Consider the following 23,554-nt stretch of genomic DNA (forward strand, 5'->3'; position numbering starts at 1 on the left):
TTGCGGATCCCCCTCATTCCAGGATCTTCCCTGGGGATGATTTCCAGTCGATCCGATATTTGTCCATAGCATGTGCATTATTATTTACCTGCCCCTTTAGAAGGTGAGCTTCTGTTCTCTGCTTTGCACTTAGCACAGTACCTGGAACAATGGGCGCCTAATAAGTGTTCACTGACTTTCTAAAGTCATGTGTGCCAGGTACTGTGCAGGACTCAGGGATGTAAAGAAAGAAAAAAAAAACAAAACACAAATAAATCTCAAGGAACCAGCCCATTTTTTAGAAGGGACAATGGGTGCACACAAGACGCTTTTCGGTGGGGAGGAAACTCCTGCAAAAGGCGGTGCTAGAGCCCACTCCAAAAAAGCACGGGATTCTAAAACCGGGGGGCAGGCACGAGGGACGGGCTGAGCAAAGGCTGGGAGCCTAGAGATGGGATATCCTGGGATAGATGTGGGAGGGGGGGAGGGATGCAGCCGGGAAGGGGAGGCTCCAGGTCTGGGGGTGGGGGTGCTCCAGTAGTCTGCCCCTCCCTTCCCGCCTCCCCCCCTCCCGGCTGCAGCAACCCAGGGGCCAACGGAACCCTCAGAAGTCCCCGCAGCCCTCGGCGGCGGCGCAGGCGTGCTGCCTGCTGCACACTCGTGACCCGACCACCAAACCCAGCAATGGGAAGCCAGTAGCTGCGCCCGCCCGCCCGGTGCATTCCGGGCTCTCTCTCCCGCGGCAGCCTCAGCCTCCGCCCCCGCCCGGCCGAATTCTCACCCCCCCCCCTCCGCTCTCTGCCCCCGCCCCCGCCCTTCCCGGCCGAGCCTCCCTGCTCCGAACGCGATCGGCAACAATGTTTACGTTCCGGGGATTATGACGTCGCCGCCCTCCTCCTCCCCCCCCTCCCCAGTGAAAATGGTTTCCTAGGACTTTGCAAAACGGATCTCCCCAAAGTGTTGGTGCAAAAAACTTTGTAGATCTCGGCTGGGGCTTTTTTTTTTTTCGGCTTCTTTTTCTTTCAGATTCTGTTTTTGTTTTGTTTCCTTCGGTCCTTCTTCCTTCCCCCTCGGGGCCAAAATGCAGGGGGCAGGAGTGTTGCCAATTAATTGGTGAACTCTCCCAAAAAAAATGGAGGCAGAGAAAGGCTCTGGACGAAGATTGGTGTGTAGCTGGTTTTTTTTTTTTAATCTGTGTCTGTATATTATAGATCTCTAATTTTTCCTCCTCCTCCCCCCTCTCCTCTCCTGCGTTCTCTTTCCTTTCCGTGTGTTGAAGAGGACCGGAAAAGAAATAATAAATTGCATGCAAAAGGAAGCAGGCAGTTTACTCTTGGCCCCCCCAGCTCAGACACTTAGGTGGGGAGGGCAGCTGGGGGAGGTGGCTGCCTGAGTGGGAACCGGGTGTGGGGGGCGATCGCTGGGGATTAGGACTCGCCAGCGTGGTGGTGATGGGGGGGTGTGTGTGGGAGGGTTGTAGAGCTGGAGATGTGGGGAAAGGGGTGGGGGAATGTCCCTCCACGCCGCGTGCGTGTGTATGTGTGTGTGGTGGTGGGGGGGAATGAGCAGTGGATGGAGGCAGCTGCTGGTGTGTTGGGGTCCCCAGTGGGAGCTTTGTGAGCGGCTGGCCACCTTTCTCCAGTCCCTGCTCTCCCCCCCCCCCATTCTTCGAGCGGGCGCAGACGAGCTCAATGTGCTGCAGCTGCCCGGCTCCCCGGAGGCCCTTGGGGGCACCTCGCTTCCCCATAACCAGATCTCCCTTTCTTCCACCCCGGTCCAGCGCCCAATGAGCCGCCGCCACCCGCTGCTACCGGGCCAGGCTTTGCAAGCTCTCGGGGCCTACTCCCCCCTCCCGAGCAGCCCACCTCCAGGCCCCTCACCTCCAACCCCCCTCGCGGCGCCCCCCAGCCCCGTCCGGCCGGAGCGCTTGGCTTTTCCTTGCCTGGAGAGCCCTTTTAGTTTACATAACCCGGGCTTCGGCCCGCGGCTTCTACTGGTGGGGTGATGTCGCAGAGTAGGGGGACACCCCCAAAGTAGTACGGGTGGGGCCAACTGCCCGAGGGTCCCGTCTCTCTCGATTATCCGGCAGGGACTAATAAGAAATGGCTGTGGGCGAGTTTTCCCTCCGGCTGGCTTTTCGAGGGGGGAGAACCCCCGGGCCCCCACCCTGATTGTAAAGGTGATTTCTCCTGGGGAGTCGGCCGGGGGGGGGGGTCACTGTGTGGGTGCCCTGCGTCTGCACCTGCCCGCTGGGTCGAGTTGCTGCGGGCTGGCAGACCCAAGGGACACCCTCCCTGCACCCCGCAGTAACGCCGCGGGGTCTCTGGCTTGGGTCCCCGCAGCGTTCAATCAACCGTCAGGGGTATGACGAGAATGAGGATTCCTCGGACGTGGAGGAGATTGTGAGCGTCAGGGGCTTCAGCCTGGAGGAGAAATTACGCAGCCACCAGTATCGGGGGGACTTCGTGCGAGCCATGGACGGCAAAGGTGAGCCTGACCCCGCGTAGTCTACCTCTCGTATTCCTCCTGCCTCTTTGCTTGGCACCCGGGGGTCCCGGGCCGGACGCTGCCGAGCAGCCCAGGCCAGCCCAGAACATCCCAGTCGGCCGTGCGCGCACGTGGGAAAGCTGTGGCTGGTTTGTATTTCGCGCTCCTGTCCCCCATTCCAGGGGATCCGGTGACGAAAGGAGGCTGAGCCGTGGGGGGGAGGGGGGAGGGTGTGGGCTGGGGGAAGGGTGACGGCCGGGGGTTAGGGGTGGGTGGCCCAGTGGGGCCTAGGCCGGCTCTGTGCCCGTCACCCGGGCACCCTGGTGCCCCTGGTCCCGAGCTGGGGAGGAGGGGGCTGCGCGCCTTGGACCAGGCCGTCTAGTCCGCTTAGTTGGGCTGTCTCCTCTGCCGATCTCCTGCGGGCTTCCCTGGCCGGCTGGTGCAATCCTGGCTTCGCCCTCAACCCCGAGCGCTCTCCGGGCCCCGCATTCCCTTCTCCCTCCTCTCTGCCCGTGTGTCCACCGGCAGCTTTTTTCTCCTTCCCAGCCCGAGATCCTAAGGGAGATAGGGCCCGAGCCCTCAAGGGGTAGAAGACATAGCCCGGCTTTGTGGGTTTCCTTCCGGCCCCCGCACCTGAGCCTGGTCGCCTGGAAGTCGATCCAGACCGGGACAGCTCCCTGCTCCGGAGCCCGGCGCCCTGTGCGCCTTTCGGCCGGTCCGAGACTGTTCGGGTACTCCCTCAGCCCGCCCGGAGCCCAGCAGCAGAGGCTCAGCCAATCTTTTTGCACATTTTTAGGGGGGATTCCATGCCTTCGCACCCCCAGTTTTTCTATCATGGCGTTTTCTTTCTGATTTGATTTTTTTACCCCTATTTATCAAAGAAAAGAAAACCCTTTTCATTTTCTACAGATAGCCTCCATTTCATTTTCTTTTGTCCCCTGTCTTTTAAACTAAATTCCTACGACTTTAGCTGCTGGCTCGTTTGCACGATTCCGCCTCCCTGTCCACTCTGGGAAAGGCTGAACCTCATCTTGCATTAGTCCTTAGAAGTTGTGTGCGGGGCCCCTGGGGCTGGGCCTAAGAGCTCCGGACTGGGAGGATTTTCTTCCCGGCCTTTCTGCCCATTGCACTTTCTCGTTAGTTCGCCACCCTTTCCAAACCTTGGGGCGGGAGGGGGGAGGGGACAGAGAAATTGAGAAGCTTCCTTTCCCGGGAGGATCTTCTAGCACCTCTGGAGCTTCTTGAGGATGACCCAAGAAGCCTGGCCTGGCGTCTTTGAATTGCTGACCTGGGGAGGTGTTGGGGGTGGGGGAGGACTCTTTTAGCTGGCGCCACAGAGATCTCTCCCTTAAATCTATGGAGATTTCTTTCTGGAGCTGCCGTGACCTTGAGTAGGGGGGAGGCGGTGTCATGTCTTTCCAGGTGCGGTTGGGAATGGGAAAAAGAAACTCTGGGTCATTTGGTAGTTAAAGTCTTCTGACTCCCAATCCCGGCCTCTTTCAGCTGCATCTTGTTACCCTGAGCTTTCAGTTGTTAAAACTTTTGTACTGCCCTTCTTAATCCTGAATATTTGAGCCCTCGAGGCTCTGAAAATGGCCACCCCTTCGCTCTTTGCTGGTTCTCTGTTTTCTTTTTATCCTCTCTCTGAAAGTGGGCTGGTGTGGAGTTCCGGGTGACCTGCCCCCAGGGAAACTGCCCCTGGTATGGTTGGGAGAGTTGGGGGGAGGGGAGAGTGTGTGTCCCGGTCCTGAGCCTGAATCTTAGCTGAGACCTCTTCCATCTCACTGCACTCCGGGCCCCTGAACCGGAGAAAAGGGTTTATTCATCCGTCCCTAGGGCTGGGATGACCGGAGTGACATTTGCCTTGTGGGGATGGGCGTGTGTAGGGAAGGTGGGGGTGGGATCCGTTATCCTATCTCTTGCTTAAGAGTTTAGCCCTATCTTTCTGACTTAACTTCTCCCAGAAGTGTGAATGTGTTGGGTGTGGGGCTCAAAGGAAGGCACTCCTTAGTCTTTTTAGGAACAAGTTCATTCATTGGAGGAAAAAAAAACGAATTCAAAACCCTGTTCTCTGAAATTTGGGGGAGAGGGGAGGGGGTTTAGAGGAGAGAAACCCAGATCAGCTTTGGGATGAGGAGAGGGGATTACCTGCCACCTGTGGATTTTTAAAGACTTGAGACTTCTGGCTCCCTCTCTCTAACTCTCTTCACTCGCCCTCCCAAAGAACCCAATCCCCCCCAAAACCTTTAGCTAGCCCTCTAGGTGGAAGGAAATACGTGATGGATGTAGCAGAATTGACACTGTCAAGACAACAGAATTGTACCTAAACTCCCTGGTTATTTTGGCACCAAATACATAGTTTCCAGGGAAACGGCTCACTTCCCCTCCCCTTCACTATGCAGGCAATTACAATAAGGCCTTCAGAGATCTGGGGCTACAATGGGAGCCCTCCTCCGAGCTTTCTTTCCTATTCTGCACATCCATCCAGGTGTCAGGCAGGGCTGGGAAGGGCTTCTCTACTAGCTTGGGTCTGGGGCTCCACCCTGACACCGGCCATAGCTCTAGGCTCCCTTCCTCCCCCCTCCCCCCACTACAGGGTGTTTCTGGACTAGTTCTGACCAGTGGGTTTAGGAATGACGGAGTAGGAAGAGAAGCAGTCTGGGCTTTGCTTATCTGGGCTGTTTCTTCAGGCAACAGCCATCTCCCCTCTGATGCCCAGAAGCCTTGGTTTATCCAGCTGGGAAATCGACTTGGAGCTGGAAGGAACCTTGAAGGTTCTTAGGAGCATAGATTTTAGATTCAGAAGAGTCCTGGAAGGTAGATGTCATTATTCATCCCCAGTTTACATTTGAGGAAACTGAGGCAGACAGCAGTTAAGTGACTTTGCCCTGGATCACAGAGCTAAGTTTCTCAGTTGGGATTTGAACTTGAGCCTGCTCCTAGTCACTGTGACACTTAGCTATGTTTTTTTCTTTCTTGCTGAGGCAACTGGGGTTAAGTGACTCACCCAGGACCACACAGCTAAGTGGTTAAGTGTCTGAGTTCAGATTTGAACTCCTGACTTCGGGGCTGGGTGCTCTGTCCACAGCATCACCTCGCTGCCCCCTTAGCTGTGTTTCTTAAAGGCCTTTTGTGGACTAAGCACTGTGATAGGTTCTTGGGCTGCCAATGCAACATGAAAAAGAATCCTTATTCTCCAGAAACTTTCATCCTCCAGGGGGAATGTAACCTGTCAACCGAGAATTATGGGGAGGAAGGAGGGAGCCCTAAGGATTATGGGGATTGGGAAAGGCTTCCGGTAGGAAGTAGCACATAAATTCTGCCTTGAAGGGATCTAGGGATTATAAGAGGCAGATGTGTAGAGGGGTGCATTTTGATCATGGGGACCAGCCTGTGCTGAGGTACAGACTCTAGAGACCGCCATGTAGTCTAATTGCCTCCTTTTCCCTAAAAGGAAACCGAGGCACAGGGAGGCAAAGCAGCTCAAATCTCACTGGGGGCGTATGGCAGAATGGAAATTTCCTTCATTCCTTTGTGTATTGATCTATTTGCTTTAATCCAAATGTTCAGATTTCAACTTTGAGTACGTACAGAGAGAAGCCTTGAGAGTGCCTTTGGTCTTCCCAAACCCCGATGGACTAGGAATTAAGTAAGTCTATGTTACATGTTTTCTCCCTCCCTCTGCATCTTCCCGGCTGCCAAGTTTTCTGACACTGGGCAAAAGGAGTGAATAGGGTTGGCCCTTTTGAAAAGGAGCTGGCCCAAGCACAGCAGCGATCTCTAGTCGAGCTGCATTTTCTTAAGTACTGTTCAGTTTGCAGCCTCTCCCTCAGACCTCCATCCATTGTGTCTGTTTCTATATTCCTATATATCGGTTCATGTTATTTTTCTCATTGGACTGGAAGATGTGACTGGCTGGTGCGGACCATCCCCAGGGGTCCCTTTAAGATAATCCCAAAACAGGGCTTTCCTAGGACAGAAACCGAGCTCCATGTCCCAATGAGGAGGTTGGCTGAAGACCACTTTCCAGATGTGGACCTGCGTTTGCCCCCTTGGGACCCCCCTCACCTTGTATCCTGGGGAATATTCTGACTTTACCTTTCTCTCTCTGGGTCGCTTGCTAGGGGGCTTGTTTTCCTGTCTCCCTCTCTCAGCTTGCCTCCTCTTCCCCCCCCACTCCCCCTTACATTCTTTCACGTTGAGATCTGTCAAAACCCAGAAAGAGAGAGGGAGGGAGGTGAGAGCAGCTGGATATCTGGGCTGGGAAAGTGCAGGGTGGAAGAACTGGTTTCTGCCTTTGGAGAGCGGACAGAGGGAGGAGGCTCCAATCCCATCATTCATGTCTCTCGTGTCCAGCATCAGGAGCTCTCTGAACCCTGATCCTTAATTCTGGGGAGTTCGGACTCAAATCAGCCGGGTCACTATTTATTCTTCGTTAATACGGGGCAACTTTTTAATGCTGTAAGTTGCCTCAAAGATGCGAACTTGCATCCATAACAGGAATGTCCCCATTCAGGAGAGTTTCCCCATGTCAGTGAAATCACAGAACCAGTCTAATTAATACTGCCACAGCCATTATGGTTTAATGATGACAAATCCCTTTGAAGATGTGCTCTCCCCTTCCCCCTCCCAATAACCTCTCTGGCTCAGCAAGTGGCCTGGTGGGAATTAGGGGATGGGAGTGAGGAGAGGAAGTCCCAGGGGAGAAACATGTACAAGAGATCTGTGAAGCCCCAAGGAAAAGCAGGTATTTGAGCTCCCTTTCCCCACCCCCACCCTCTAGAATGTCTCTGATCCAGATCTAACTTGTGGTTTCTGTCAATGAATCATGAGTCGGCAAGTCTTTATTAAGTGCTTGCTGTGTGCCAGACACTGGGTTCAGTGCTGAGGATATAAAGTCAAACACCACAGTCCTTCCCCTCATATAGCTCACATTCTAAAGAGACACATCTGTGAATATATATGTATATGATATAATATAAATATATATATATGCGTGTATTATATATAAAGTATAGGTGTGCATAATATATATATGTGTGTATAATATATATATTTTATATATATATTATATATGGTATATAAATATATATATATGCATGTATAATATATATAAAGTATAGGTGTGCATAATATATATATATAAAATATATGTGTGTATAATATATATATATTTTATATATATAATGTATATGTATATAAAATATGTTTAATATATATTTGTGTGTATATACATATGTATGTGTGTGTGTATATATATATAAAATATAGGTATATTCAAGACAGGTACAGTATAACTTGGGAATCAAGGGAGAGAGTGGAAAGACTTCTCCAGAGTTTGTAGTTCAAGTATAATTCAATTCAATAAATATAGATTAAGTGCCTGCTGTATGCTGAGCATACATACATATAAGGTAGCAAAAGACAGGCTTGCCCTCAGGGAGTTTACAGTCTAAATTAGGAGTCAGCTGAGTCCTGAAAGAAACTAGGAACTTTTAAGAGATGGAATTGAGTAGTGAGAGCTTTCCAGTACAAAGATTGAAGTGGGAGATGGGAGTATCTTGTATGGGGAACAGTCAGTCTTTCCAAGTTTCCTTCCACAATTTTAAGTCAGTGATTCTCAAAGTGTAAACCTTTCCAAGGGTCCTTGAGGTCAAGATTCTCTTTTTAACTGAAAACATTTTTAGTTCTAATATGTTAAATATTGGAAGATATAATTCTCAAAGTATAAACCTTTCCAAGGGTCCTTGAGGTCAAGACTCTTTTTATAACCAATAAGACATTTTTAGTACTAAAATGATAAATATTGAGAGATATAATCTGTGTAAACAAACCCTTTTTAGAAGGTCTCCAATAATGTAAGTCATGTTCCTAAGGCCAAAAAAAATTTGAGAAGCGCTGTTCTAGGTCTATGATTTCTGTGATTTCTGCCTTCTCCTTCCTTTTTCTACTGTGGGGCAGAGGTGGGAAGTCGGTAATTTTTCTTCTGGATTTGGCTGTAGCAGATCAGGTAGTTGATGGAGAGGAAAGAGCAGCCCTGGGACAGGCTGCCTGGAAAGGAGAGCAGCCAAGAGTGTTAGTAGAAGGAAGTAGCTTAGCCCTTGAGTTCAAGATTGGCACTTTTGGGGACCTGCTCCTTTCCCATTCATTGACTGGTCTGCACCATTCAGAACACCAGGAGCTGCTCAGAAAATTGTTTCCTTCCAAACTCTGCTGATAAACTCTAGTGGCTCCCTATTACCTCTAGGATCAAATATCTACTCCCCTGTTTGGCACTTAAAGCCCGCTCCAACCTGACTCTCAAACCTTACCCTTTCCCTCTCCTCCTCAGGCATCCAACCACAGTATGGGTCCCATCCATCACCTCAGATTATGGCTAGAATGTTTCCCCTCCTCACCTTCAGCTCTTTGAATCTCTAGCATCTTTTATCACAGACTCAGCTGGCCTGCATATTGGCTTAGAAAATCACATATTAGCATTGTCTATGTTCTCTCATATTTTTTATTTATTTTGTTAACCATCTCCCAGTCACCTCTTCCTCTGGTTTCTGGTACTCCGGAATGCTTGGTTCCATGACTTGGGGCTCTTCAAGCTTTCCGTCTGTGATCGTGTAAGATCTCAAGTCCTGCTACAATGGGCTGTTGGGTAGAGAACCTGAGAACTCAGTGGGTTTCTGGAAGTAATGAATAGAATCCACAAAGACCAGTTTTAGGTTAGACTTGAGGAAAAACTGTCTGAAAATAAGAAGTGTCTACATGTGACATGAATGGGTCCTTGTGGGACATCATCCATTTCTCCTTCACTGGAGCTCGCAGGGCAGAAGTGGGATGGCTGTGTGACAGGTGGGGAATCCTTTCAGGATTGAGCTGGAGTTCAAGGACCCCTGAGGTTCCTTCTAGCTCTGAAACTCTGACTCCTGGGCTTTTTTTACTTAGCTTCTTATCTGGTTCCTTTTGTCACCTCCAGGATGCCCGACCCTGATTTTACCGTCCGGGATGTCAAACTCCTAGTGGGTAAGTGACTGGCTATTTCCTTTTTCTTTTCTGGAAAAAATAAAAAAATGATAAAAGCCCTTTGGTGACTTGGGTAGGCACGGGGGTCCCCGGGAGGTGGTGGGGAAGAAATGGTTGGTCACATACAATCTAGCTGGTAAGGGCAGAGGAAACTGAAGGGAACGGTCGGCCCTTGGTCCTGTGGGTATTGCCGCCATCTTTTTCCAAGAGACAGTTTGACGGGGGCTGACACCAGCCTCAGGAAAAATTGAACTGGAGTGTGGCTTGATTGTTGTAGAATGAAGTAGAAGTCTCCTTCAGTGTCCAGTAGAGTAATGGCAACAGGAAGAGGTCAGAGCTAAAAGGGGCCCTTAGAACTCGAGTGTCAGCGTTAAAAGGGATTGTGTCAGAGGTAGGAGAGACCTTAAACCAGGAAATTGTTAGGGCTGGAGGGGTCTCCGAATGTCAGGATTGTTTGGGGCCTTAGGACGTAGAGTATCAGGCTTGAGAGAATCGTTGGAATACAGAATGTCAGCTTGGGAGGGGCCTTAGAACAGGGATGTCAGCGCTTTCTAACCACACACTTTTTAGAGAGGAGGGGTCAGCCACAGTACTGAGACCAGAATCTAGCCCAGGGTTCTCCCTCTCTCTTCCTAGGATGTTCCAGCTCATCCACTGTGAGCCTTCCAGGACTTAGGGGCAATACAGATTGTTCCTGAGTCCCTGGGAAAGTGACTTTTTTCTCCCTTGAGGCTGCACTTTCCAGGTTCAGGAAACTCGTCTCTCTTTTTCTCAGTTTCTTTGAGTGCCCGCTGCTCAGATTGGCCCTTGGCCCGGTAGATGTTCCCAACAGGGCATTGGCTTGGATTAAGGTTCTTGACAAGTTGTGGATCCCAGAGAGTCCTTGGGGCTTCTTAGAAATTGATTCTTGTTCTGCCAGAAGTGGATAGTGCAACAGAGAGGGAAGATGAATGAATATCTGTGTTCTAGATGTACGTATTATGGGAGACCATTCCAAATACAGAAGTGCCCAGGAATTTGTGGACTTTACAGTGGCAGGTAGATTTGGGTTAATTCGAGAAGACATGGAAGAGATTTTGAGCTTTGTCAAGGACTAGAGTTTTATGAAATGATCAAGGGGAAAGAGGAAGTTTGAAGGCTGAAGATGGAAGGGAAGGAGAGTTTCCAAAAGGAATAAGAGCACTCGTAGCTAATGACATTAATTGGAAGGGATTAAAATGGAATCATGCTTTAAAAGTTCCTTTCTTCCTTCCTTCCTTCCCTCCTTCCCTCCTTCCCTCTTTCCTTCCTTTCTTCTTTGCTTCCTTCCTTCCCTTGTTCCTCCCTTCCTTTCTTCCTTCCCTCCCTCCTTTCCTTCCTTCCTGCCTTTTGCATTTTCTCTCCCTCTCACTGTCTTTCCAAATTGAACAGTTAAAAACATATTAATCAAAACCCTCACAACAAACACTCATGGTCTAGCAAAACATTGCCACATTGACCATGCCCCCAAATGTATGGCTCCTGCTGCGTTTTACGTTCATTCTCTCTTGGGTGGAAAGGGGATCTCATGTTTCGACTTCATTTTTCTGGACTCATAGTTTCTATTTGCCCCGATTGGCGTTGCAAAGTTTCTTAAAGTGGTTTTTCTCTGTGATTGTTGTCGTTATGTGACTGGTTCTCTTGCTTCTGCTCACTTCCGTCAGCATCAGATCCTCAAGGACTTCCCAGTTTCCTCTGAAATTATCCTTTTGGTTATTTTTAAAGATTCAATAGTGTCTTATCCCCTTGTTCTCCCCATCCCTCAACAGGTATTTCCAGTTTGGGGCTACTGTTAAAAGAGCCGTCATAAATGTTTTTGTAACTGCATGAAATATTCAGTTCCGCAATCACTCAGTCAACAAATGTTTATTTAGCCCCGACAATGTGTCGGGCACGTGGCTAAGATTTGAGAAAACAAAGAAAAATCTAAATCAGTCCTTGCTTTCCAGGAATTTACAATGGATTGGGGAAGGTAACAAGCCCATAGGAGTGTGAATATATGTGAGTGTGAGTGTGTGTGAGTGTATGTGTGTATGTGAGAGTATGTGTATATGTGTGTGAGTGTGAGTATGTGTGAGAGTATGTGTGTATGTGTGTGTGAATGTATGTGAGTGTATGTGTGTGCATGTGTGTATGTGTGTGAATGTGTGTGAGTGTGTGTGTGTATGTGCTTCTGTAAGTAGGTACAAGATAGCCATGATAGGATGGAGAAAGACTTCTTATAGGAGCCGCCATTTCAGCTGAGTCTGTGATAAAAGATTCTAGAGATTCAAAGAGCTGAAGGTGAGGAGGGGAAACATTCTAGCCATAATCTGAGGTGATGGATGGGACCCATACTGTGGTTGGATACCTGAGGAGGAGAGGGAAAGGGTAAGTTTTGAGAGTCAGGTTGGAGCGGGCTTTAAGTGCCAAACAGGGGAGTAGATATTTGATCCTAGAGGTAATAGGGAGCCACTAGAGTTTATCGAGTGAGGGCAGGGGATGACTGGTCACAGCTGCTCAGATCTGTGACTTAGGGAGATCACTTTGGCAGCTGAATTGGAAGATGGGTCGGAGCAGGGAGAGGCTTGAGTGATGAGACTGGTGATAACCCATAGGAGAGGGGATGAGAGTGGGGAGTGGCAATGTGAGTGGAGAGAAGAGGAAGATGTGGAAATAAAATGTAAGAAGTCGCAACTGATTGGATCTGTGGGCACTAAGGGAGGGTGACATGGAGGTTGCGGATGCAAACCTGGGGCATTGGAAGGTCGGGGGTCCCTCCATGAGTGACGATGAAGCACGTAGGCCAGCATTACTTCTCGCCAACACTGAAGCCTTCGCTGGGTTACAGTCGCCTTCAGCTCTCAGATTCCTGCCTTCATGATGCATAAAAGTCCATTTTTTTATTTTAAAATTGAAAAAACAACCTTATTTTTATTTTAAAAATGTATCATGTTTGATTTGGGATGGAAGCATGGCACCCCGGATAAGAGAGCGAGCTTTAGAACCCTGGAGCCAAGAAGATCTGGGTTCAAGTCCTGCTGTGATGCTAGACTACTTACTTAACCTCTCTGGGCCCAAGCCTTTTAAGATTATAAATGATAGCGAGGTGTTGACCTTTATTGGTAGAGGCAATGTCTTCATTGGGGAGTTTGTTCTGCTGACGAAATCGCTCGTTAGTATTTTTTAAATCGAATCCTCTTTTTATTTGTTGAAGCTTCACTTCAGAATATCTCCCTAATCTTACCTTCCCTACCCAGGGAACCATGAACCGTCCCTTGTAGGAAATGTGTTAAAAGAAAGAGGAAAAAATCAAAGTCAAGCAGTCCCCCCAGTGGTGAGGTATCAGTCTTCCGTGTTGCAAACACAGTTAACCAGGGAGGGAGGGGAGAAGGAGGGAAAGAAGAAGAGGGAAGGGAGGGAGGAAGAAAGGAAGGGAAGAAGGAAAGAAGAGGAAGGAAGAAAGGAAGGGAGGAAGGGGACGAAGGAGAGAAGAAAGGAGGGAAGGACCTCTGACATCCATGGAGGCAGTTTCCCTTGAGGACCTTCTCTGCTATGTAAGGCCTTAGAGAGTTGCTCAGAAACCATCCTGGTTAGGTGACTTCTCCAGGATCCCACAGCTCCTGTGGGTTCAGGTGGGATTTGAACTCAGGTCTGTCTGTCTTTCACTACCAGGCTGTCTCCTTGCATGACATGTTCTGTTGGCTTAACACTATCCTCCTAAGAGCCTAAAAGGGCTCTTTTATCTCATTTCAGTACCGGGGACACTGGGGAGGAGTGGGAGGGGGATTCCTGGGCTGAACACTGCCCTTTCTTGGAGGAGCCCCCAGTCTGGAAACGCGTATGTTTTCTGGAAATCTTCCCCCAAACCTCCGTCTGTGATGGGTGCCCCTGGGAGAGAGAGCCTCAGAATTTCCAGGAGCTGTTAACTGGAAAGTTAGGTGTTAATTGGTTGGGATTTCCCTATTGACTTTCTTCTCTGAAATGTTTTCTCTTCCCTTCCTGAAGCTATCTTGCTAGGGGGAGGGGGGGTCAGCTACCCTGCTCTTTGACCTTTATCCCCCCCCTTGCTGCCTTGCTGGAGCTCAGGCCCCTTGAGCTTTTCTGGGAGAGCTCTGGAAGGTGTGAAGCTTTTTCTTTGTCTCCTGGAAGTGAATTATCTCCCTCTAGTGTAGCTGTTTGGTAAATTTTTGTTTGGATTTGTTCTCATTTTCCCATCTGTTCTTTCTTTTTTCCTTTTCTTCCTCCCTGTTTCCTCTTCTCCCTTCCTTCCTCCTCATCTCCCTCCTTCCTTCCCTTCCTCCCTCCTGCTCTCTTTTCCTCCGTCCCTCCCTTTCTTTTTCCCTTCCTTTCTTCTCTCCCTTCCCTTCCTCATTTCTTCCTTTTCCTTCCCCACACTCCCTTTACTCCTTTTATTCCCTTCTTTTTCCCAGTGGATTTCACAGGTTTTACTGCAGACTGCCTAAATCTCATTTGCATTTCCCAGAAGGGAAAGGGGGAGCTACTTCCTGGCTAAGCTGGGTGCTAGAATGTAGCCTGAGGTTCCCGGGTGATGGGCAGCCTTCCGACCTTTAGAAATGTTCTGGGAGGGAATGAGCGGGCCGGCTTTGGGGCCAAGGATGAGGGGAAGGGACCTCAGGCACCCCCAGCCCATGTGACAGAGGAAGAAGCTGGCTCCTGGGCAAGTCCAGTCTCCGGGTTAGCAAGTCTCAGAGACAGATTTGAACCTTTGACTCAGAGTCACCGTGCTGGTTTTGTCTGTCTTTGTTCCCTCTGGTGCTCAGTGCAGGGCCTGGTCCCACTCTTAGTGTTTCATAAATGCTTGGTGACCATCTGATGACTCGCTGGACCAGAAGGAGGGCTTTGCTTTTCTTACTGTATAATGTGGATCATTAAATCAGGCTTCACACCCGAGGGCATCACAGGGACCATTTAGTCCAGCTGAAGAAACTGAGGCACAGAGATTTTAAATTCCCAAACACAGGCTCTAGAACCTACAGATCTAGGGACCTCGGGGCTTGAGTTTCCTCATTTTTCAGAACAGACAACTGAGTCCCAGAGATATTAAATAATTTGCTCATGTCACACGGAATTTGAAGGAAAGTCCTGATTCCAAAGCCAGGAATGCTGGTCCAAAACTAGCTAAGCTGACCTGAAAGTTTTACTGGTACCTGCCTACCTTCCTTCCTTCCTTCTTCCCTCCCCCTCCTACCCTCTCTCCTTCCTTCCTTCCTCCCTCTTTCTTCCTTCCTTCCTTCCTTCCCCCTTCTTTCTCTCTTTTTCTTCTCTCTTTCTCTTTCTTTCCATCCTTCCTTTCCTCCTTTCCTATTCATGCTTTCCCTCTTCTTCATTTCTTTCCTTCCTCCTTCCCGCTCTCTCCCTCCCTCCCTTTCTTTCTTTCTTCTTTCCATCTCTCCCCTCCTTCCTTCCTTTTCATGCTCTTTCCCTCTTTCTTTCCCTCTCTCTTCTTAATTTCTTTCCTTCCTCCTTCCCCCCTCTTCCTCCTTTCCTTCCTTCCTTTCTCCTTCCCTTTTCTTTTTCTTTTTTCCTTCTTTTCTTTCATTTTCTTTCTCTTCCTTCCATCCCTTCTCTCTTTCCTTTTCATGCTCTTTCCTTCTTATTCTCCCTCTTCTTAATTTCTTTTCTTCCTCCTTTCCTCTCTCTCTCTCTCTTTTCCTCTCTTTTTTCTTTCTTTCTTCCTTCCTTCCTGTTTCTCTTTCTCTTTTTCTTCCTTCCATCCCTTTTTTCCTTCCTAACTTTTCTTACTCTTCTATCTCTCGCTCTTTTTTTTCCTTCCTAATTTCTTCCTCCTTCCCTCTCTCCCTCCCTTCCCCCTTCCTCTCTCCTTTCCTTCCTTCCTTCCTTGACAGTTGGGGTTAAATGACTTGCCCAAAGTCACACAGCTAGGAAGTGTTAAGTATCTGAGGTCAAATTTGAATTCAGATCCTCTTGACTTGTAGACTGAAGCTCCATCCATTGCATTTCCTGGCTGCCTTCATTTGGGGTTTTCTTGGCAAAGATACTGGAGTAGTTTGCTTTTCCTCTTCCAGCTCATTTTACAGTTGAGGTAACTGAGGCATTTGCGGTTAAGTGATTTGAGGGGGGTCACACAGCCAGGAAGTGTCTGAGCCCGGATTTGAAGAGAAGCTTTCCTTATTCCAAAGACAGACTCGGTGCACTATGGTGCCACCTAGCTGCTCCCCTGGCACATAGTAGGTGCTAAATAAATGTTTCTTGATTCAGATGCTAAAAATAATCCTAATTCGTTTCAGTTGAATGCAAACAGCACGTGGATAAATCAGTGAATCCAAAATAACAAAGTGGGCAAAAATTAATTGGGGTGGGGAAAGGGAGGCGAGCAGGAAGAGACACCTGAAGGGGGGATGCTTGAGCTGACCCTAGGCTGGAAATGGGTCTTTCATGAAGGGGGGAAGAGGAGAACGTTTACCTCCCCTTCTCCTCCTCCCCCCCTCCCCTCCCCGATCCAGCCCATGGGAGAAGGCAGCGAGTGGGACTTCCGGGAGGCTGCTCCAGATTGTTCAGGGCTGGTGCCGAGTTGGTACCCTGGGGGATCCTGGGGGATGTCCATTATCCGGAAGCCTGGAGGTGGGGAGGGGAGGAAATCCTAGCATTTCCTGATGGTTGTTTGATTGGGACCCGGAGGGAGGGCTGGTCAGAGCCTCCCGTGCCCTCGGGCCGGGTCAAACACTAGGCTTTTATTTCAATGGGACTTTAAAATAGACTGTGCTAAGCCAGCTGGAGGCCCGGGTAGCGGCCCTGGGCCCCACACGCCGGACCCTGGGGAGGGGAGGGGGTGGGGCAGGGGATTCTTGAAAGCTGTAGGCGGGCAGAGGATTAATTTCCCCTGTTGGAATTTGTCTGATGCGTGTGCAGCAGGAGGCAGGGGCTGTGAGCTGAGAATACAAATGGAGGAGGAGGAGGAGAGGAAGGGAGGGGAAGGGAGAGGAGGGGAGGGGAGGGCAGGAGAGGGGAGGGAAGGGAAGGGAAGGGGAAGGGAGAGCAGGGGAGGGGAGAGGAGGGGAACATGGAGGCTGCTGGCCTACTTAGGCCTCTGAGCTTCAGCTTGCAAGCGGGGAATTCCTGCTGGAATTGAGACTCCCAGAACCCTTTGCCCAGAGGCCCCGGGCCACAAGTGGTAGCAGCTCCTGAGGGTCCGGAAGAGGGAGGCTTTGGGATCCCCGGAAAGGCTTCCAGGTTACAGGATGCTCCGGGGGGAGGGGGCTCCATATTTGGTGAGAAGTTCTGAGACTTCAGACCAGCAGAGGACTCATTTCCTGCCAGTCCACCAACCTCTCTGGCCCTCAGTTTTCTCATTTGTAAAATGAAGTGTGTGTGTGGGAGGGAATCTTGTAAAATCTTACTCGAAATCTATGACCTGAGGATTCCGTTGCTCTGCGTTTTACATCGGCAGAGTCCTGCAGAGCTGCAAAACGTTGGAATCGGGATTTGAACACAGATCCGACCCCAAATTCATGCTTCCCTGGCTCCTTTCAGGTCCAGCTAAAATCTCATCTTCTTGGGAAAGCCTTTGCTGATCACTTTTAACTCTAGTAACTTCCCTCCCTTAATTATTTCCCATTTCCCCTGTCTGCAGCGGCTTGCCCACAGTTGGTTGTCTCCCCTGTTAGACTGTAAGTTTCTTGAGGGCAGGAACTATATATTTTGTCTCCTTTTACATTTCGGGCACTTAGCACAAGGCCTGATGCTGAATGAATGTTTTTGACTGAAAATAGAAAGAATCCTTTGAGGGCAGAGGGGGGTCTATGTGGGCAGAGGGCCAGCTCATTTTTATTGACGCTGGGCAGAAATTCGGTTGTGGGCAGTTAATCTTGGCTTCCGGGAGAGTCTCCTTCCTTTCTTTACTCGGCCTGTGGGCCTAAATCAGAAGTAGAGAGCTCAGGGGCAGCTGGGGGGCTCAGTGGGTAGAGCACCAGCCCTGAAGTCAGAAGGACCTGAGTTCAAATCTACCCTCAGACACTTAACACTTCCTGGCTGTGTGACCCTGGGCAAGTCACTTAACCCCAATTATTGTCTCAGGAAAAAAAAAAAAAAAAAAGAAGAAGCAGCTTGTAGAATTCTCCCTGAGCATCCTTCCTCCCCTCCCAACCCCCAGCCCCCAGCCCACTGAATGATGTAGGGACATACCTGGTGGGTCTCGTTCCCCTAGACCAGCAGGCCATTTGACCACCTATCCGGAGGTAAACTTAGTGCATGTTTTTGACATTGGAGTTGGGGGAAGAGAAGAAGTAACTCAAGATCCTGAACACTGTCCAGGAGGCCGGACTTTGAAAGGGAACATCTCTTCTAATAATAATAGCTAGCATTTATATAGCGCCTACTGTGTGCCAAAACACTTTATAGATATCATCTGATTTTTTTCTCTTATGACAACCCTGAGTTTGGGGCAGAGCCGGAATAAATCAGGCAAAACTTTTTTCTATGTGATCTCATTCGTTGTCAGAAGTAGCACCAGTATCACTAAGCCCATTTTGTGGAAGGAGAAACTGATGAATGACTTGGGGCTCTGTGGGAAGCTTTTGGGGAGCCGGTCTCAGAGATAGTGCTGCCCCAGTTTGGGGCCCAACACATAGTACATAGTAGCTTATGCTTTAGAAAATGCCAGTTAAAAAAAATGAATAAAAATGCTTGTTGTGGCTAATATAGAAATGTTTTGCCTGACTTCATATGCACAGTCCATATCATATTGTTTGCTTTCTCTAGAGGTAGGGTAGGCAGAAAATATACAACTCAAAATTTTAAAAATGAATGTTATTTTTATTTTCATTTTTTTGCTTTTTGCTGCGGCAATTGGGGTTAAGTGACTTGCCCAGGGTCACACAGCCAGAAAGTGTTAAGTGTCTGAGGCCGGATTTGAACTCCGGTCCTCCTGACTTCAGGGCCGGCTCTCTATTTATCCCCTGCCCCATCTAGCTGCCCCAATAAATATTTATGAAGCTTCTACTGTGTGTCAGGTACTGGTGGAATAGGGCACGTAGGAAGTGAGGGGTTAATTGTGTATTTTGTTTGTGAGCTCTTTGGGTCATAGCCTTCCATAAGTCATATATGAACTCGTCTCCTAGCCGCGAAATTCCGGCCCTCTATCAGCCAGACGCAGCCTCCATGACGTGTCTGTCGGTGTTAATGTGTTCCACTGGACTCGAGAGCTCCAGAAATGGTTAATGAGATGGGGAACTTTGCCTTTAGCTCTGCTCTCAGCAGTCCCTGCAGCCCCCACTTAGGCCGGGCTTCCAGGACACCTGGGGAGCTGTGGCCCGTCCAGAATCTGGGCCCGGAGCTCAGAGCGGCGCAGCTATTCTTAGCACAGAACATCCCTGTAAATCACTGTCCCCACACGCCGCCGGCTCCTAATACAGTCACCGCGGCTCCCTGCTCCCTTCCTCCCCACCGGCTCAAGCCTTGGCTTCTGGCGGAACATGGGCCACTCTTAGGGAATTAACTCCTTTCCTGGGCTGGGGGTAAGTGAGCCTGGCACTGAGCAGCGGGAAAGGTCCGGAAACCAGCTTTGGCCCGGCCCCAGCCCCTGGGTGCCTGGTGCGAATCATGTCCGAGAGGTCACAGCTTGACCTTCCTCCCGGACCGGGCTGGGCCTGATGGGCACAAGGCGGAGAAATGCTAGAATGAGGATGTGGCTCGTGGGTAACGATGAGGGTCACTTACTGTGTCGCTCCAGGACCTGTGTGGCAACTTAACGTAGTATGATGTTTGGTTCCCGATTAACCTTAATATAAATTGAGGGACTGATGAGGCAGGAAGACGCAGAAGGATGTCGGATATGTCCCCCGTGGAAAGGGACAAAAAGATTTGATGAGAATAGTGAGAGAAACTCACTCAATAGTAAGGTTAGGATACAGGGTGAGTGGAATAAGAATAAGAATAGCCATTTATTCCTATATAAATTTAAAGTTTGCAAAACACCGTGTACATGTTGCCTCACTTCATCCTCATGGTAGCTCTGGGAAGTATTGCTATTATTACCCCATTTTCCAGATGAGGAAACCAAGGCTGATAAGTTAAATAATAATAGCTAATATGTTTGTAGGCTTGGACAACTAGGTGATGTGATAGTGCACAGAGTGCTAGGCCTGAAGTCAGGAGGACTCGCTCATCTCCCTGAGTTCAAATCCAGCCTCAGGCACTTACTAGCTGTGTGACCTTGGACATGTCACTTCACCCTTCTTGCTTCAGTTTTCTCATTTGTAAAATGAGCTGGAGAATTGGTAAGCCACTCCAGTGTTTCTGCCAAGAAAACCCCAAAGGGGGTCACAAAGAGTGAGACAAAGAGTGAATGACTGGACAGCAATAAAATATAGAACTTATTTTAATTAAAGGCTTTACAGTTATCTCATTTGATCCTTTCAAAAACCATGCAAGGTAGGTGCTGTTATTGTTCCTATTTTCCAGAGGAGAAGACTGAGGCTGAGAAAGCTTAAAAAGCAATAATAGCTAATATTTGTCATGCTTACTGTGGCTAAATACTGTACTATTATTATGTCATTTAATCCTCACAACAACCATGCAAAGTAGGTCCTGTTATTATCCCTATTTTCCAGATGGGGAAACTGAGGCTGAGAAACCTTAAGTAATAATAATAATAGCTAAATGCTTTCCTGTTATTATCTTATTTAATCCTCACAGCAACCATGCAAGGTTGCCGTTATTACCACCATTTTACAATTAAGGAAACAGAGGCAAATAGATTAAGTGACTTACCCAAAATCACACTACTGATAAGTGTCTGAGACTAAATTTGAACTCGGATCTTCCCGATTCAATGATTTGTCCCAACGTCTCTCAGAGGCAAGATTTTCACCAAGGTCTTTCTGGACCCAAAGCTAGCCTTCTTTCCATCATGCCCCCGAGGCTGGCTGGAAGGATGGGATTGACCTAGAAAGTCGAGAAGAGGGACAGGTTTGGGAGGGAATTCCATCATCTGTTTTCGGGACTGGACGTGGAATCTCCAGGGAGTCGGGAGGATCCGCTAGTGTTTCGGGAGGTGGGTTGGGTCTGGAGCTAAAACCGCCTGTGTGGAGGTACTTATTGATCCCTCAAGAGATCCCTCTGAGGGAGTGTGGAGTCTCGGCTCAGGGCAGGTCTTTCTGGTGTCTCTCGCTTAATTGAGCAGCTTGGCGACCCTTGGAGAGTCAGAATGGGAGGGTGGGATTTGCTGGGGGGATGGGGAGAGGACACTTACTAAGGGGAAATAATTGTAAAGTGCTTAGCACAGCGCCTGGCCCAGAGTGGCTGCTCTGTCAGTGTTAGCCTTTTTTGTTATTTGAAAATAAGGTTTGTTAGGATGTGGGATTGGAGATTTGGACATGGAAGAAATCTTAGAGTTTTAAGTCTTTTTATCCCTTTCCCTCATTTTATCTTTCCAGAAATTAATCTTCACTTCCAATCCTTGAGCCCTCCCTTAGAATGAAGTACAGAAAAGGCGTGGCACCAATTTACAACTCTTCCCAGTGTCTCTCTTTGTCTCTGTGCCATTTTGTGTCTTTCTGTCTGTCTTTGTCCCTCTGTGTGTCTCTGTCTTTATGAATCTCTTTGTCTTTCTATGTCACTTTCTCTCTGTCTCTGTCTCTCTCTGTGTGTCTCTTTCTCTGTCTCTGTCACTTTTTCTGTCACTGTCTCTCTGTCTCTGTCTGTGTCTCTTTCTATGTAGCTCTTATTTCTGATTATCTCTTTCTGTTTAATTCTGTCTCTTTGTCTCTTGTTTCTGTCTCTCTAATTCTGTCTCTTTTTGTCTGTCTCTTTGTCTCTGCTTTGTCTCTTTTTCTGTGTCTGTCTTTATGAATCTCTTTCTATGTCACTTTCTTTGTCTCTATGTCATTTTCTCTGTCACTGTCTCTCTGTCTCTTTATGTGTCTATGTATCTCTTGTTTCTGTCTGTCACTTTCTGTCTCTATCTCTTTTTGTCTGTCTCTGTGTGTGAATTTTTCTCTGTTTCTAAGAATCTCTGTTTCTCTCTTTGTATTTGTCATTTTCTCTCTGTCTCTCTTTGTGTGTCTCTCTTTGTCTCTGTCTCTCTGTCTGAGCTGGGGCTAGTTTGTTTACCCCACCTTTATGTACCCAGTGAGCAGGTAAAGGTGTTGCTATACCTCAAACTATGTCAAAGTCCTAGGAGTAACCCTGGGTGGAGGAGGGGAGGAAGTGCCCTCCTACTTATCTCTGTCGCCCCTGAACTTCCAAGCATATGTTTACCATTTGTATACAATCCATCACGATAACAAAATTGACACTTAAACAAGAAACATTTTCCAAATGAGAATGGAAAAACACTAACCAGAACGTTTACTTAATAAAAAAAACAAGAAAAAGAATAATCATGACATATCCTCTTCTATTGACTATAAATCAGGAATATCATATCATCCCATTTACTCAGTAGGAGGCAGGCGCAGGAGTAACCAAATACGAGTCTAACCGTAATCCATTTGTGAGGCAGACTCTCCCACCAATGTTGCAGAGTCCATGGGGGACAGCAGGCACATACTTAAACCTTCATATGAAACCCACCAGTGGGAAAACCTTCACGGCTCAGGAGACTTAATGATTTTGGACAACTGGCCTTGAGATTGTTGCTCTCTTTAGAGAATAGTCTGAACTATGTGTCACCTGTTGGGAGAGGCTGTTTCTCTGTTATTCTTGGGCTGCTGAAACAGGGTCAGGCTCTTTTTAACACCTAGCCACCCTCGGTAGGGGGCTGTGAAATTGTTGTGTGCTTTCATTGACAAGCAATTTTATTGCGCCTGAGAACTGTTGAGCCCCTCAGATCTTCTCTGGGCCTCTGAGAAATGTGATAGAGTCAGGCTGCTTTTCTTACAGTCCAATAGCAGAAGATTGTGTTTTCTCCTGTCAGCCATCAGGAAAGCCACATCCTTTCCTTCAGTCTGCATAATTCACAGCAGTTCAGATGTCAAACTTTCTCCCTCTGTTGGTTTTTTTTGGTCCCATATAAAAATAACAATGATGACAACAATAACAACTAGCATTTACATAGCACTTTAAGGTTTTCAAAGTTCTTTTTAAACATTTCATCTTGAGAAAGTTGCTATTATTATCTTTTTCTTTTTCTTTTTTTTTTAATGGATGGAGGGTTTTTAGAGAAACATTTTAAGGGACTTGCTCAGAATTACACAACTGAGTGTCTAATGCTGGATTTGAACTCAGGTCTTCCTGATTTCAGTGCCACTGTTCTATCTATCATAATAACCTCTCTGTTAAAAAAAGCAGAAAAAGAGGGGGAGCTAGGTGGTTCATTGGATAGAGCACTGCCCTGAAATCAGGAGGACCTGAGTTCAAATGTGACCTCAGCTACTTAATAGTTCCTACTGTGTGACCCTGGGCAAGCCACTTAACCCCAATTGCTTGGGACTGGGGGGATGCACAATGAGACAATGTAGACAAACCTCTGAGAGGTTTCCCTTTTCTTAGCCTGTAAGTAGTTCTAAACGGCAATATTGTATTTTTCCATCCAATCAGCTCTCAGCAAAGCGTTACCTCTCCTGAAAGGCACAGATTCCAGCAAAAATCTACCATGCTCTAGTTAGTCGGCCCAGTATCTGTAAGCATGTCTTGTGGTTGAGTCTTCTCTGTCTTCTATCCCTAACTCCTCATGAACTCATTTGTTTCTCCTGTTTCTGTCTTCATCTAACGGCTTCTCAATCGGAGATTTTTCCTAAGCAGTGCCCATCTCTAATTTAAGATGAAAAAAGATTTCTCTTTCAGGTGTGACCTTGACAGCTCCTATTTCCTCATCCCATAGTCCCTCAATAGTACTTTGATTTACAGTTTCTCAGTTATAACCTTCAAAAATCTGAAAAGAATCATATGTGAGTGAACTGATGTCCAATGCCCTCCAGACATCTCCATTTTCCTCAGTGTTCTGCCTTCCAACAGATCCTTGTAGGACACTTAATGGAGGGTTGCTTTTTCTCTCAGCTTCTTAGGATAGTATGTGACTCTCTTCAAACATCTTTATTTGAGGAGCTGTTTCTTATCAGGATCTTATCAAGCCTTCATACACAGTTCTCTTCCC

The 23,554-nt window shown here is 48.1% G+C and overlaps 1 protein-coding gene across 2 annotated transcripts in view; it reads left to right on the plus strand.

The window, feature by feature from the left end:
* Nucleotides 1–373: 373 nt before the first annotated feature.
* Nucleotides 374–23,554, plus strand: part of KDM2B (lysine demethylase 2B) — a 135,646-nt gene continuing 112,465 nt past the window's right edge. The window contains exons 1-4 of one of the 2 annotated variants that reach the window (XM_051972746.1): nt 374–1,144; nt 2,322–2,466; nt 6,037–6,115; nt 9,434–9,480. In XM_051972746.1, the coding sequence (XP_051828706.1) occupies nt 1,112–1,144; nt 2,322–2,466; nt 6,037–6,115; nt 9,434–9,480 (304 nt within the window). In that variant the 5' untranslated portion in view covers nt 374–1,111. Of the gene's footprint in view, nt 1,145–2,321; nt 2,467–6,036; nt 6,116–9,433; nt 9,481–23,554 lie in introns of those variants that run through there. The other variant, XM_051972747.1, reaches the window with a different exon arrangement.

The sequence above is a fragment of the Antechinus flavipes genome, chromosome 1, assembly GCF_016432865.1.
Source record: "Antechinus flavipes isolate AdamAnt ecotype Samford, QLD, Australia chromosome 1, AdamAnt_v2, whole genome shotgun sequence".
NCBI classification, from domain to species: Eukaryota; Metazoa; Chordata; class Mammalia; order Dasyuromorphia; family Dasyuridae; genus Antechinus; species Antechinus flavipes.